Source organism: Amblyomma americanum, chromosome 7, assembly GCF_052857255.1.
Source record: "Amblyomma americanum isolate KBUSLIRL-KWMA chromosome 7, ASM5285725v1, whole genome shotgun sequence".
NCBI lineage: Eukaryota > Metazoa > Arthropoda > Arachnida > Ixodida > Ixodidae > Amblyomma > Amblyomma americanum.
In genome coordinates, this window is record NC_135503.1 from 17,939,590 (window position 1) to 17,955,267 (window position 15,678).

The following is a 15,678-nucleotide window of genomic DNA, read 5'->3' on the forward strand; positions in this document are numbered from 1 at the left end:
CATGCGCAGCGGCATGAAATGTCAAGAGAGTGAAAGGGTATTGATGGCAAATCTAGATGAATTTCGGCCCTGGAGAAAAGACGCAAAGCATCCCAGTTTATTCTCTGGCCTTCTATTACACCATCGTTAACATGCAACTCGCACATGACACCGCTTGACCCAAGCCACATTCAATGCGTTAAACCTGAACTTCGTTGTTTCACGATGAAACTCGTCCCTCTAGCTGAAAAAACATCTCCGTTGATATTTTTTTATTCAAATCCACGGTAGACACGAAGAAATGCACGGTAATTATAGTAGCAATATCAGAAACATAATATCACTCTTCTCTTTACATTCCGTAAAGAAAGAGCAGAAAAGGCTAAAACTCATTCGCTAGTACAGTTCCAGATTAGGAGACGAGCAGAGGCACTGGAAGCAGCCTCATTGCGCAACATGCGACCGAAAGCGAATTACTTGCAACCCCCCCCCCCCCCCCCCCCCACCTTCGGTAAACGGCGCGCGCCCATGATGACCGTCGCGCAGTAATTGCGTTACGCCACGAGTGGCTCGTAGCCCGAGGCTAATGTAGAGAGGGTCGGCACGTTCTCGCACAGCCTCACTCTGCTGCTGGAACCACCTTCGGAGCCGGCCTCAGGAGTGCATCGTAACTGCATTGCAAGAAAAGACGAAAAAATAAGCGCAGCTTGACCAAGCTCGCCCCCTCCGGGAATGTGTGTCAACGCTGTCTCCGTGCGCCGGGGCCACACCAGCGCCCTTCATGGAGTGCACTTACGACAGCACAGCCCAATATCTGCTTGGCCTATGGATTCAACGCGAACGGTCATTTCAACACCCGCGCCCCTGGCGAAAAACTCCGAGAAGTGCCACTGGAGTTCGCAGCTCTCAAAGGCCTGTCGCTACACGCGTAGACGGTAAAAAAGCTTCAGATTCAAAAGAACTTAATTAATTAGTCGTGAATCTTGCAACGCGTGCAGCTTCGGGGACGCAGAGTATGCTAGTTGCGATTGCGCTATCGTACACTTCGTGGAAAAAAAATTACAGTAAGCAGAAGCGAGTCGCAAAGTGTTTGAGCGCGCCGAACAATGCCCCTGCGGCTAAACCGGTCGAGACAGTCGGGATCCTACAGCTATTCGCGATTATACCAACATTGGGCAAGAGGTGTCGCAACGTGCTCTTGCAACTTGAAAGTGAGGCTACTGCGCTAGAAAACACGAAACAACGGAAGCAGAAGTGGACAGGACGCTGGTTGGTGGTTGAGCTAATTGGTGTTGAACATCCACCAACTAGCCCTGCTTGCCGCTCTACTACAGTGTGCTCTTGCATCCCCTAAGTGAAGTGGTTAGCCTAAGCGCGATGAAGTTCATTCTGCCGACGCGCTATCTCCGTCGAAGAGAGCTAAGCGGATGGAAAATCAGACGCATCACAAAATAAAGTGAAAACATAAAACAATGACGCAAGCCACAAGATTATGACATGTGACATGTCTTAAGACTCATAACACGAACCATAATAACCATGGAGACAGCTTTTTGCGTTAATTGAACTTGTGTGTTGTATTATCGGGCGTCTTCAGAGGTTCATCATGAATAACCGCAGCAAGCACAAACTAAGATTTTATGCTATTACTTTAAAACAATGTTTTCCAGCCAAGAAGAACTCAGAATGGTTGCCACTGTGTAAAGTGGAATTCAACGACAACTGTTTAGTGATGGTGAAAATTCTATAGTTTTGTGTGCTATTATTTGTGGCTTCTTTCGTAAAGCACCCGTTACGTTATTACTCTGCCCCTGTGTCGTCACTGTGTTTCGGACCACTCAGCGTGGCACGGTTTAGTGACGTCATGCGCGTCGTTATCGCATGCAGACCATTCACAGAGCGCGGTGTTACGCAGCCGCTCCACAACTCCGAAACGTGCCCCTAACTGCACCCTCTGTAAAATGTGACAGACGCCGAGTTCAAATTTATCTTTCTGGATCACTGGTGCACGTTTTGACATGAAAAATTGTAAGAGACACTTAAGCTCCACCTTAAGGATATGACGCGATAGCGTTAATGGCTTAATACTAGTATGTGCGAAATTGGTCACTTTCTGCCGTATATGCGTAGATCGCTGAAAGTCCTCATGCAACTCCTTGCGCAGTGGTGCAGCGTTTAAGCTATGAGCCACAGCCCCAGCAGGTGGCTGTTACAAATACAGCCACCGTTGGTGCTTGTGGAACCCACATTGCTCTTCCCGAGCAACCTCTTGTGACCAATCATTAATTTAACTGCGACCAGCCACGGATGAAAGTTTACTTACAATCTGGTGGACAGGTTGTGATGACGACACGAGGTCACGTGCCCTGGGTGGTAGGTAGCGCACCTGCTCTTTCTCTCACAACGCCGCCACCGACGACGACGACACCTATAGTTGTGTGAGGACCTCCAGCAATCTGCGAACATATGGAAAAGAATGACGAAATTCACATATACCGGTGTTAAGGCGAAAGCCTTTAATGGTCCATGTTTGCGGCCACGATCGTGTCCGTCCGTCCGTGACGCTTTGTTTAGTGAGAAATAATAAATATAGGAGTAAAAGAATGCTTGCTTCAGATAGAAGAGGAAACAATGACCCTAGAAACAATGTTTGATGACTGTAGAGTAATCACTTAATTATAGCCAAAAATGTGGAATTGCGTCGAAATAGAGCGACGTCATATCTACGGGAACGGTGGGACGTCACATCCACCGGAAGTCGTCACAGCATAATAAAATACCTCAGGAACTAATAAAGATAGAAGAAAAAATGGTTTCATCAAACAGAGGAGGAACAAATAAATCTAGATGCCAAGTTTTATGACTGTACAGTAATTAGTTAAATAATTATAGTCAAAAATATCAACGAATTTCGTCTAAAAAACAGTGTGACGTCACATCGAACGAAAATCGTCGCATCACAGTTAAACAAAACCCAGACAGGACAAAAAACGCCGGATTTATTAATCAGAATATAATAATTGATAGTAATTAATAATCAATTGATGATCATTTTTAATGAATTGTTGACAATTCACAGATGTAAGACCAGTAGCAGCCAAAGTCGCGAGGTAAGGCTTTTGCCTCTCGCAGTTTAGATCGTCAAAGTGCCCCCCGAATCTTTTATTAAACCATTAACGCTCTCGTGCCATATCCTTAATGTGGCCATGAACAGTCGCTACACAGGCAACCTTCCTGGATATCTGAGCAAGAATGGTCTTTAATCATTCTTAAAACTTCAGCCTACATTCCTTTCCCCTTTCTCGCCATGCTTATAGCATACTTCTCTGGCAATACACTTTGTTGGGCTAGTTGGTCCATTGCATTAAGGAAAATAATAACAGCCAAAAGAAGACACATACAGGAAACTGGGAAAAAGACAAGACAGAGGCTGGACAGTCCAGCCTCTGTGCTGCTTATTTCCAGATTTCTGCGTGCGTATTCTTTTGATTGGCGTTATTTTCCTTAATGCACTCTTCCCGAAGCAGAAAGCGAAAAGTGATATCAAGCCAGTGTCCAATAAGCCGAAAAAGCTCACAGAATATCGCAAAACACAGGCTGTATTTTATGACTAAACCTTTATAAATTCATGGTAGCTTTAGTTGTTGAAGTGCGTAGAGTGACGGAGTCATAGCTGACAATCTATTTTAACGAATTTATTGATAATTCAATACCATCCAAACACTCAATCTCAACCTGATGTTACTCATATGCATTCCCGAAGCGTCTCATTCACAATACTGCATATAAAACCACACCGATCTACCTCTAAATTTTTTCTTTTTGTTTTTCTTGCATGGACACAAAATCTGCTCCTGCGAATGTGACTTCTACGGCTCCTTCAAACACTTCTGCATCTCTTCACGCTCCTCAGCATAGTTTGGATTTGTGGTGATTCAGAGCATTCTCATGCTAATAGCCGCGATACTCGGGCTCGAGTGCGATCGCTAATTGCATTAAGGCCCACAACGCGCTCATCGAGGGCCCTTTTCTTGGCTGTGGCAGGCTATTTTAGCTGGAAGCAAATCCCCGCAGCGAATAAGTAACACGCACCTGCTCCCTTTTACCGGGCCTGGCTGCTCCGCAGCTTAGCGTTTATTCTGATTGCTTTATTTATATTTTTGGGCCTGAGACCATACAACGCTTTCTTTTTCTTTTACTGCGATAAGCTTGGGGCTAGCTTTTCTGCAGAGAAACGCATGACTTTTATTCAGTATATTAAGAGCCATCCCGACTTCAGCAAATGCTAATAATCGCTAACAATTAAGATTTTTTTCTTGTCAAAGTTAAATCAACTATGAATTTGTGCTTCGATAAAAAGAATACCTTCACCTTAAGAAATGTACCTTCAGGCTCAACATCTCGCACACTTCAAGACTGTGCAAATCGAATTACCAATCGAAAACAGCCAAAAAAATTCAATTAATTCGCCTCGATAAAGCGGTTCTTTTATAACAGCTTTGCTCCCTTCAGCCCTTTCAACCACCAGTCACTCTCAAAATTCTAATTATGGTTTATTATGGTTTCTTGTAGCGATTTGTATTGGTCGATGTGCTCGCTTATGGTACTTCATTTACACTCGGGGTTTGACTTGTTATAGCAACAACACCATTATCGCATATAACTTGATCTCCCGTTGCTGCTGCAGTTTTTTTGTAATGCACATCAATTTCAGCATTTCTTCCTCGCCTGCTCCTGAGCGTCGACAGCGTTCGAGTTGTCATATATGACTGAAGGTGTTCTTAAAAACATGTTATTCATTCTGAGCAAATTCATTCGCCGTTATTAAATTCTCCGAAAGAAACCGCCGTCACCACTTGACGTAACAAAGACTGGGGCTCGATGTTTGCTTTTCAGTTCAAATAAAGTCAGCGAGGTCCCGGATATTATAATTCTCGGAACGGATAAACGGACGTACGTACGCACACACTGAAGTCCTTATGAATTATTCATGCTCGGACGGCGGCCGGCTTCTTGTATTCGTCCGCCTCGCGAATCTCCAATACTTCGCGGTGTACTTGAAGTGGACGAAGGAAAGAGAGCACAACGGGAAAGAGGGAAAGAGAAAGGAGAAGGGAGGCTAGAGGGAGGAGATCGAAATTCAGCAAATACGTTTTTCGGTCCCCCAGCGGTGTCGCAGGGTCTCCCGTTCTGGCCAGCGCGCGAACGGTGGTCTGTGACATCGCGAACGAGCGGAATTAAATTATTCCCGCTCCAGCGTGCGATCTGTCTCACTCGCTGCTCCACGTTCTCCCTTCGTGGAAACGAGACAGGCGCAGTCGTCTTCGCACCTGTTCGCCGTTCCTCTTTTCTTTCAGGTGTAATCTAATCCTCCGTTGTGTTCAGAAACCGCCAACAGTGGGCTAATGTATGCCTTTCTAACCTTATTTGTTATAAGCGAAAATAAAAGATTGCACAAAATCACGAAAAAGAGGAACGCGCTGCCTCACAATAGAACGATGACATGGCCTGAAGTAAAACTCTAGTAACAACCTAAACAAACAAAAATCTCGTATAGACGCCTTACTTCTTAATACCTTCTTAATACCTTGTACAACTTAGATGTGCATAAGCGAACCATTGCGATTACTCTGGTAAATATTAAAAAAAGTAATAATAACCTATGTACAAACGTTAGCGCAAAATAAGAGACAATCACAAGAAAGGTGGACAAGACAACGCGCTCAAAATAAGAGACAACGTCTCTTATTTTGCGCTAACGTTTGTACATAGAACTATGCACCAACTAGCCCAGCAACAAGTGTTAATAATAACCTCACGTAAAAATAAGCTCGGGCATTTTTGCGGAAAAGGAGATGATTCAAGTACCAAGATTCGAGCTTCCTCACCTCACGACAATGCTACCCCTAGAAAGTAAATTTTATAGGAGTAACATTTCAAGCCATATATTTAGCTATGCTTGTCTCATTAATTCGTTAGCAGCTTCTAATTACATGAAAACAGACAAAAGCAGCTATGGTCTCAGCTGCGTAACGCGTCAGTTATTAACTGCTGCCCTTTGTTCAAGTTACTGCTGCTTTTCTTTTTGTACATGTAACATCCCCAATTGCATTCATCTTAGACCTTAACTACTTACCTCGGCTGTTTGGCTGGTTGATGTACGCGTATTATTTTTAGCCTAAAATGGCATCACATCTCTGTATCGCTTACGTTGCCACGAATTATTGAGTATCAGCAGCTATGAAGCTGTGGTGTTGATCTAAAGGTCACGCGTTTGACTTTAAGCTGACATGGTCGGTTTTTAAAACGACTGTGGAACCAACGGTCATGTATTGAGATTATGGTGAATGTCAAGAACCTATAAGTGCCCTAAATCAATTTTGGAGCCGAAGGATTATTAATGGTTCAATTATTATAATATTATTACTTTACTTTATTTGCATCTATTTTGTATGCACTTATGTGTAGGTAAATAAGCAAGCAATGAATAAATACTATGGCACGCGTCCCAAAGCGCTTTCCTGCCTTCATCACAGGCTACTATGACACTCTCATCCCCTTCTGAAAATTGGATCTTCGAGCGTTCGAACTTTGAACGGGCGACGGCATGACGAATAACGTCGTTCAGCCCGGTCCCTGAAGATTTCAGACTGCGTAATATGCACGTGCATTCTTGACAAATCGGCTTATTAAAACTTATGCGCGTGTCTTGTCGGTCGGAGGTCTTGTCGAAAGTGTTTTATCCTCTTCCCTACGCTTTGACAGTCGGTTCTCCGGGGGCCTCGAATAGTGGATGCAAGCAAGTGTTATTAATATGCGCCACAATTTTGCATCAACATATTTACGAAGAACACATCGTGAGCTAGTTGGTTTTCATCACAATAAAAACAGCGCAAACTTCGCGAAGGACGCAGAAAGTCTCGTCTCGACACAAGAAGTGTCTCGTCTTCCCTTTCTGCGTCTTCCGTGAAGTTCGCAATTTTTTCAATGTGAATATCTTCACAACTGTCGAGTAAAAGTTGCGAAACATTAAAACTTGACAGAATACGCCGTAGTAAACAAGCAGGAGGAACTCAATTTGATTGAAAAGATTTATTTATTGTATATTTCTTGTGTGCATTATGTCCGGTGGCATTAGAGCTGTCACGTGGCGGCACCATTGTTGTTACGGGGGCCTAAGCAGGTGATCATTTGGTCAGCACCGACTGCCACTTACAAAGCGCACTGCTCGGGCCTTACAAAAAAAAATTTCGCGAGCTTTTTCTCATAGCCTACGAAGAAAAGAATCGGCTCCTGAGCTCGCCGTCACATTATTACCCCTTTCTCCCTTCAATCAACCCACATCTCAAACCTAGACTGCGACCCAGTCTTCCTAGCCATCTGGAAACTCTTTATTGTCGTCTCCGTTTGAGCGCTACATTTACAAACAGTCCACGGCAACGTTTTGGGTGAGTGAAAAGTCCACTTTGCAACAACTGCGGTCCAGTAGAAAGAGTGCAACATATCTTTTTGAATGCCCAATGTATGCAGATGAACGGGCCTGCATGTATCGTATAGGCGCCGGACGAGATCTTCAGGAGTTGGATGAGGAGGCATCCTTCAAGCTTATCTTTTTAATCTCTTCTTTGCGTATTTTCGACGCCATTCTCATGGTTCATATTCTTACGGCACGAAAGTACTCATGCCATAAAATTTCTTTCTCCACATTGAAATATTACGACGAGTAATTGTGTGCTTTTGTTCATTTTTGGAGGCGAAGTGAGATTTGAAACTTTCGGTGCCGTTCATTGCGAAGACCACTTTAAGATTACAGAAGCTTGTTTTCGGAGTCGGACTGTATTACCACTTCGGTGAGCAGAGTGTATAGAAGGAAACAGTGAAATCATGGAATCTGAGGAGTTGATTGAAATAAGAAAACTTTATGATAGCGTCTGTAAAATACGCAGCCAGGAAGGGCACTACAGTAGTGATCTAGGGTGGGAACGATTGAATATTTATCCTTCTTCCTCTCGAGCTACCCGATTCCCTCTGTTCTGTTTCGTCATCAACAGCGTCTCCCAGTGAACAAGAATTAGTAGTAGTAATGAACGTCCCTCAGTATTTTTCAAATACAATTTGAATTGTATTAAACCGACAACCTCATTAAATTTACATCCACTTTTCTCTCTTTTTGAATAACATAACCTTTGTGAGGCACTCGAAACAATAGTTATCTTTCTAAACCTAACGTCGTCACCACTTGCATTCCAACACTTAAATAGTCACGGTTAAAAAAATAAAAATCGTTCTTCGATCATGGCGCCTAGTGCTATTTCCGGGCTCAGTTGAATGCTCCGTCTGGCGAGTTCTTTGTTTTTAATTTTCCATCCGCTCCATCCTCCTAGTTCTGAATTCTGTCTAGACATGAAAATCCCCAACAGATTTCACAGTCAAAACCAACCAAAGGTCAGAAATATAAAAAGCGGATTTCTCAGGGGGCCTGCACTACTTTCACTGATAAAGCAGCTCGATGAAAAAAAAGCACAAAAATAAAGCACCCGCCTAGGGCCGAGCTGGCCTCCTTTCCTCATTCCCCGATGGCGCCATTGAAACTTCCGGTCACGTATTATACCGCCCGTCTGTGAGAAAATACACGCTCTACGTGCTCAGGCTGGGAAGTGAACAAAAACCATCGCGCCACCTATTGAACAAAAAATAAAATAAAAACGCCGAAATAAGTGAGCAACTAAGCGGGGTGGCGTGGCCTCTGGGATGTGAGATGACTGCGAAAGGGATGCTTTGTTCCCTTTTGTCCCATGATCAATTCCTCGTGTGCTTCCTTTGCTCCACTAGTAATTTTCCGCCTGGTTTCTTCTTACATGCTGAAAAATTGCTCTCTTATTTTTCTTTTTTTTTCCTCGAAAAATTAGAGTGCACCGCCTACATCCCTGGATGTTCGGAACGTGCTTTTCGTATTGCCGAGGCTTTTTTTTTTTTCTCGTTCGCTTCCCTTTAGAGTTTTTCAGTGAGTGAACTCTTATGAGCACTCTAGATTACATCGACGCAGGCTGTTTATCCTGCTAAGCAATACTGCTGATATTTTCTTCGTAACTTAGAAATCTTGCTGAAAATTTCGTCGGAAGCACGCTTGTAGATAGACCAGCCTCATCCATGTATTTGAAGTTATTGTACTTGAGAGCTGGGGCGTCGACACGTGTATGCCATAAGAAATCACAGTGCTGCCGTTGAGAGCATCCGCATTCTGCGACTGCTGTCCGCTTGCGCAGCTTTATACTGTTTTTTTTTCGATGTCCCAAGTGGAGATATGCGGGCCAATTCTCTTCTCATTAGCAGAAAGGTGCAACGAACTTCTCTGTCGGCGACAAGTTTGTCGAGCGATATTTATCGCCCACGTACAAAAATACTTGAAATTCGTCTGACGCCCACTTCATCTCTCATGCGCAGCTGTACTTTCGTCTTTTTTTACCTTCTTTCTATGCCATATTTCTCTCTGTGATAGAAAATGTTTCCCTCACTACTTTGTAAAGTCGTCTTCACCTTTTATATACTCTACTTGTGGAGAAACCAAACTTATGGAACCTTAACACGTCATAATGATGATGTACTAAAACGGCACTTTGGGCTAGTTTGAGGGACATAGCGAAGACAGACGACGCAGGAGATGAAGGAAACAGTGAGAAATACGGACAAGCGCTCGTACTCGTCTCAACGTCAAATCTATATTGACATATTGCCTATCAAGTACGTAAGTTCAGGTATAAAATTATAATAAAAACGGGGTTTTTTTCTAAAATAAGACACACCGCAGATGTCAAGTACTCGAGGCGAGTCGCGAGTGGTTTTGTACACCCCAAGTGATGACAATTTCGTCCCTGTGAAGCAAATAAATAAAACCAACAAGTATTGAGGGTGCGCCTCGTTGACTGTTTCTTAGAAACAACAACATTGAAAGCGTGAGGAAAAGGTACAAATTGTGCTTTGGATTGTTCTCTTTAGAGATTTTCGCCTAAAAATCAAGAGCGTGCTCTTATTCGCTGCAAGCAAAAACGGAGTGTCGTAACATGCTGCGCGCTCAATCAATGAGCGTTAACATGACGTCACGATTGCTATCACGAGCTCGATCGCTGAGGCGTGAATACGAATTAATTCGTTGAATAGCGAGTTTCTGCGTCTAAATAAAACTTTTCATGCCAAACAAGCGGGAATACAATTGGTAAGCGCCCTGTTATTTGACGGCAATAAGAAAGCAAAATTGACAAAAATCAGTTCATAATCCTTCTAGCAGCCACAAATGGAGCAAGTAATGGTGGATATACCAAGAACTAGTTCAAGAAACAGAACCAGCCTTGAACTTCTGCATGTGACTGCATGACTAATTTATTTTTCAAAAAGTAAACCTAGAAATCAGTCCTCCCGTTAAAATAACGGAACGATTGCAAAGATTCCCAAAGTTCTCTCAGCCGCAAGGATAAGGATAGGGATAGAAAATTATATAATTAAGGTGACGTTTTGCTGCTGCCTAACCGTAACAGTGGCCAGCTTTGCCCAGTCATTACACTAGAAAATCGCAAATTCTGCAAATTACTGCTGAAAAGACGCAACACCTTTCAAGAAAAATAACGAAAAATTGACCCATCACCTGCTGAGAAATTTTTGAAAACCTTGACGTTATCACGATGAAAAAAAAATTCAAGGAATCTTGTCTTACACAGAGGAATAAACATGCGAATGATATTTCTTCTTACACAGAATGACAAATTTCAGTCATAAGTTTGTAACGCCATAAATGCTTCCCGGCAAAGGATTGAGTAAACTCAGTGACCCAGCGGTATTAGTGCTGCCATCCATTGAGAGAAGGCGGAACTATACTTTCTGCGCGCATCTATACCCGAGACAGGCCTCAAACTATCCTTCGAATAATGCGTAATGCGTACAGAGGTCTGAAGTAATGACTAACTGACTGTATACCAGAGAAAATTTGGAGCTCTCGACAAGCCATCACCAAAACAAGTCAAATAACTGAACAGGGCAAAGTCCAATGCGACTAAATTATGAACATAAAAAAAACAGCGGACAAAAGAACGACGCAAACGGGCACATCCTGGAGACGCCGACTGGTTTCAGTGCCAGAAAAGCATTAAGGCAGACATAAGTCAGCATGACTCATGACCAAACGCATAACGTTGCTTTAAAAACGCATTCACACTTGCCTCCTGCGCTTCAAGAGTCCCACTTTCTTCGTGAATAAAGAGAAATGATTGCGACAAAGCTAATAGCAAAGTAATAAACAAAAGTGATGAACATTCCGCCCTTCTATTGTTTTCAACGTCAATGGAAAGGCCTCAAGTGTTTCACGTGCTGTTCACATTATTGAAGAGGTGACAACACACGTTGCATCGAAGTAAAAAGTCCACCCACACGTCCTGAACCACTGCGCTAAGTGCATTGAACTGACGGTGGCGTAACGGTCACGCTTTGCTCATTTTCCACTCTCATTTTCTATTATCAACACTAGGCCCCTCTTCGAAACACCAACATAACAAGACTCGTGGTCGTCCTGCGGTTCGTAGTTGATATTGAAATCGTGCATTTACGCCTTTCTTCACCTAACCAAGAAACTATCCACTATTTTTAAATTCCGCTTCATACAGTAAACCTCTCAATCCATTTACTGTCTGCGGCGAACGTGTACGAAGAGGCGCGTTGTATGGCTATGTTGAAATTTTCTACACGTGGTCGTAGCATCTGGGCTAACTAAATCAAGCGAAACAGATAAACGTGGTAACTCTAGTAACTGTGTATTACTACATGCACAATGCATATTCACTTCGAATATAAGTGCTGCATCGGCTGGCTTCCACTGGAACAGAACTAGGTATGGCGCCAGAAAAAACTAAACAAGTAAAAACACAAATGCAAGTCAAATGAGACACATGAATAAAATACAGGCGCGGAGATTGCGCCTTTTTTTCATATCTACCATGCACTTCAAGTTTTCTTTTCTATTTGACTGGTTGGCATATTCTGAGCACTACGCTTTTAGTGACGTCTGTAGACTTAAAGCTCGCGTCGATTCATTCTGTGTCTCACCGCTTCTCTGTTTTGTGCGCACTGTCATCGCAAACTTAAAGTCGTTACTGCGAGCTACTTACAGCTAAAGAACTAGATAGGTGACTTTTAGACTACACAGTACGCAAGATAAGCTCGGTGTCATGCCTAACGTTACAAGACAACAAAACAGGTCCTCAAATTAGCAGATAAAATGAGGCTTGATTAGCGGATATCACGAGTTTGAGACCGTTCAAAAGCAGTCAAATTACACTGCGTACCCAGCAACACACTCCGACATCCAAATGGCCATCGTCGCTTTGACGCCGTTAAATAACCTCTCTCAGACGCAGGAAAAGCCTAAACACCCATAGATACCGTAGGAGAAGCATCTCTCTCCTCGAAAAGGACAGCAGATGGCAGAAAAAGGAAAAAAGAGACGGCGTTCAAGAGGGAATGGGCCGGAGGGGGAACTCCCAACCGCCCCTTCCCAATTTCCTCCGTGTGACGTCAGAACACGTGATCCTCTTCTTCCCCCTCTCCCGCCGCTCCCAATCCTCCTCTTTCCCTCCGCGCTATCGGCGAGAGCGCAGAAACGCTACCGGCGCCCGGCGTACACTCGACGACTCCGGCACCGACGGTGCCCGGCCCCCTCCGCCCGGCGCCGAATGTCGACCACCCCGAAGCCAACCACGCGCGCTCCGGCGCCCGGTCGAAGGCGCGAGCCCCGCAACACCACCGCCAACGCCCGGAGGAGCTGACTTCACGGCCGCCGCGTAGGCGGACTTCTCCGATGCGATCGACGTGAAGGTTCGCAACAGGAGGCTCTTCGCGCCGAGGATGTAGCGCGCCGCAGGTACGTATACGCACGTGCGCCGCTAATCCTTTTTTAGGCGGCAGTGGCTTGTCGTTGTTGTAGTTACAGTAAACACTGTTTCTGAAAAAAAAAATAGGAACGAAGTGGCTGTTGCATGCAGTGTCAGCCGCGCATTAGTTGAAGAGGCTTGGTGTGCAGCGCTTGTCAAGGCACGAGGTATTGTATTTGGGAAAAAGAAGCTTTCTCGGACCGTTATCAGCATGAGAGAATTGAAGTATGAAAATCGTGCGGGCAGAGAATGCCACGTTTCGGTTCCGTTTAAAAAGAATAGCCAGTTTCTAAATGGTGCGCCTGCAGTTGTTCAGAGAGTAAGTACTGTGCAACGAATTCTTTTTCATTCGACACTATCGCAATTTTGCCTTCCGCGGCAGCTTTCACTCTAAGTTTCGGCTATAACGACGGTGCCATGGTGTTTTCGATTTGGGGCGAGGAATGTAATTACTGCAAAATAAAAGCTCAGTGTTTCTTCTTCTGTACGCTAAAGAACACGTCGTCTGTGGTATCTTCTGCGTCTACTGAAATCATACGCGCGTCCGGTGCACATTAAATTTTTTCCCCAAAAACCATTCCCAAAACCATTCCCAAACGCAAAAGATGTGCGTTAGAAGTCTCGTGTTTCCTGCGAAGCAGCTTGTACCACCTGACTTCCACAGCTGTGAACAACTGTCCTCTTCTCGTGCTTATTGGTCGAAGGCGAAGAACGTTGTCGAACGGGCGAAGTGCTATCTTTGTGTGCTAGGAGGATGTTCAGTTGAAATTTCGGTCTTTCGGACCTCTGGGCCCTTTCAAGGAACCACTATCTCGCCGTATCGTACCCGCTTTACAAAATTATCTGCCTTGGGTTTGAACTTTGATCTTTGATATTTGTGGCGTCGAAGCTTCCAGCGTTGTTTCGAATACTCTTTAACCCGCTTATCACACATGTTTGAACTGCTGTGCACATTTCTGCGCAGCTTTCTTGTATTCCTATCTTCCTCCCGACGTGTTTGTAGCCACGCATGCCATCGTATATTTCGCATTTCTGTTCCATTCTGCCTCTGCGAGCACTCTCGCCAAAATTCGTTTAGAGCGTTGTTTCGTTATCAACTTCCTAATAGGTACTTTTCTCTTTCTTTTTACCATAACGCACAAAGACCACTTCACTTCAGTACCGTCCATCATTTGCAGGCGAATTCATTTTTTCTTTTTTTCTCCCGCCCGTCGTTTACCGTTGCATCTCTAAAAACGAATCTCCGGACATCTAACATCCGTAAAGCCGGCGGTTAGATGTCCGGACATCTAACCTCCTTAAAGCAGTACGCCGCGGTGGCTCAGGAGTTATGGCGCTCCGCTGCTGACCCGACAGGCGCGGGTTCGATCCCGGCCGCGGATGTCGAATCTCGATGGAGGCGAAATTCTAGAGGCCCGTGTACTGTGCGATGTCAGTGCACGTTAAAGAACCCCAGGTGGTCGAAATTTCCGGAGCCCTTCACTACGTCCGCCCTCATAGCCCGAGTCGCTTTGGAACGTTAAACCCTATAAATCACAACCTCCGTAAAGCATCTCGTTACAAGTGGTGGGTTTGACAAACAAACGCTTTCAGAAACTATGTCCAACCCGGTTCCTTCCTCTTTTCTGTCGACAGCGGGAGCCAGCCAGCCAGCACAGAAGCCGCAGGAAGGGGAAGGCGACGCAGCAGAGGATGGCCCCTCCAGCCATGCTGACCGCGGCCAGCCTCGAGTCCCTGCTGCTGCAGATGCTCGACCGGCTCGACTCGCCTTCACCGTCGACGGCGCGCTCCCAGAGGCGCCAACGCGGCGGCGCGGGACGCTGTCCGCTGCGTGCCGAGATTCGAACGCTGGACCTGTGGCGCGCCGTGGTGGGCGAGTGCCTGGCCACCTTCTTCTACGTGTTCCTCGTGTGCGGCGCGCACGTGTCGTGGCCGGGATACGCCGAGCCCTCGGTGCTGGCCATCGCTTTGGCCACGGGCGCCGCGGCGGCCGCCGTGGCGCAGTGCTACGCGCGTGTCTCGGGCGCCCACATGAACCCCGCCGTGACGCTGGCGGCGCTCGCCACGCGTAAAGTGAGTCCGCTGCGCGCTGTGCTCTACGTGACGGCGCAGTGCGGCGGAGGCATCGCGGGAGCAGCTCTCCTTTACGGGTAAGTGAGAAGCATGCAGGATGTGCGTACTATAAAAGGAGGAGAAGGAGGTTATAGTAGGAAAGGAAAGGCGCGGAACTGTCCTAGTCTGTATGGACGCCTGAATCGCGCCGAGGGTGAATAAAGAAAGGCGGTCAGAATAAGGATATGTAGCCTGCTTGCGTGTGTTTTACAGTGCCTTAGTAGCAGTAAGGTGTTTAATAAATAATAATGTAAAGTAAGGAAAAGATTTTTGCTAGCCCCAGCACCTGCCATCCATACTGAAGCGCCTGAGCTGGGGCAGCGGAAATAAAGGATAGCAGGCAGAATGGAGAAATGAAATGAAAGAGGTGAGGGGACAGGAAGAGAGGATAGGGGGAGAGGTAGTATATACAAACTATTTACACAATAAGAAATGTGTCCAGGTTGTGCGCGCGATTAGTAATTACAGTGCTGGCGCCAGAAAATTTTACATTGTAGTCAGTAACGAGCGCTACGACAAGGTATATGCCATTCCTACGACATTCAGACACGATTGCGGTCTTCAACGGTCTTTAAACGCATGTGGTGACTATTCTTGATGACAAGTTGCGTCGGATGATAAGAATTATGATTACTGATTGCCTCAGAGGGAGACATTTCTTGCCTTCCTTCAC

At 45.3% G+C, this 15,678-nt stretch overlaps 1 protein-coding gene and 1 long non-coding RNA gene across 2 annotated transcripts in view; one reads left to right on the top strand and one right to left on the bottom strand.

The window, feature by feature from the left end:
- Positions 1–505: 505 nt before the first annotated feature.
- Positions 506–15,678, bottom strand: part of LOC144096967 (uncharacterized) — a 90,431-nt gene continuing 75,258 nt past the window's right edge. The window contains exons 2-3 of the long non-coding RNA XR_013306878.1: positions 2,303–2,435; positions 506–650 (exon numbers count right to left, since the gene is read on the bottom strand). This is a non-coding gene — a long non-coding RNA (uncharacterized LOC144096967). The remainder of the gene's footprint in view (positions 651–2,302; positions 2,436–15,678) is intronic.
- LOC144098585 (lens fiber major intrinsic protein-like) overlaps positions 12,619–15,678 on the top strand; it is a 42,771-nt gene continuing 39,711 nt past the window's right edge. Inside the window, exons 1-2 of the mRNA XM_077631347.1 lie at positions 12,619–12,883; positions 14,529–15,043. Coding sequence (XP_077487473.1) covers positions 14,586–15,043 — 458 coding nt within the window. The 5' untranslated portion in view covers positions 12,619–12,883; positions 14,529–14,585. The remainder of the gene's footprint in view (positions 12,884–14,528; positions 15,044–15,678) is intronic.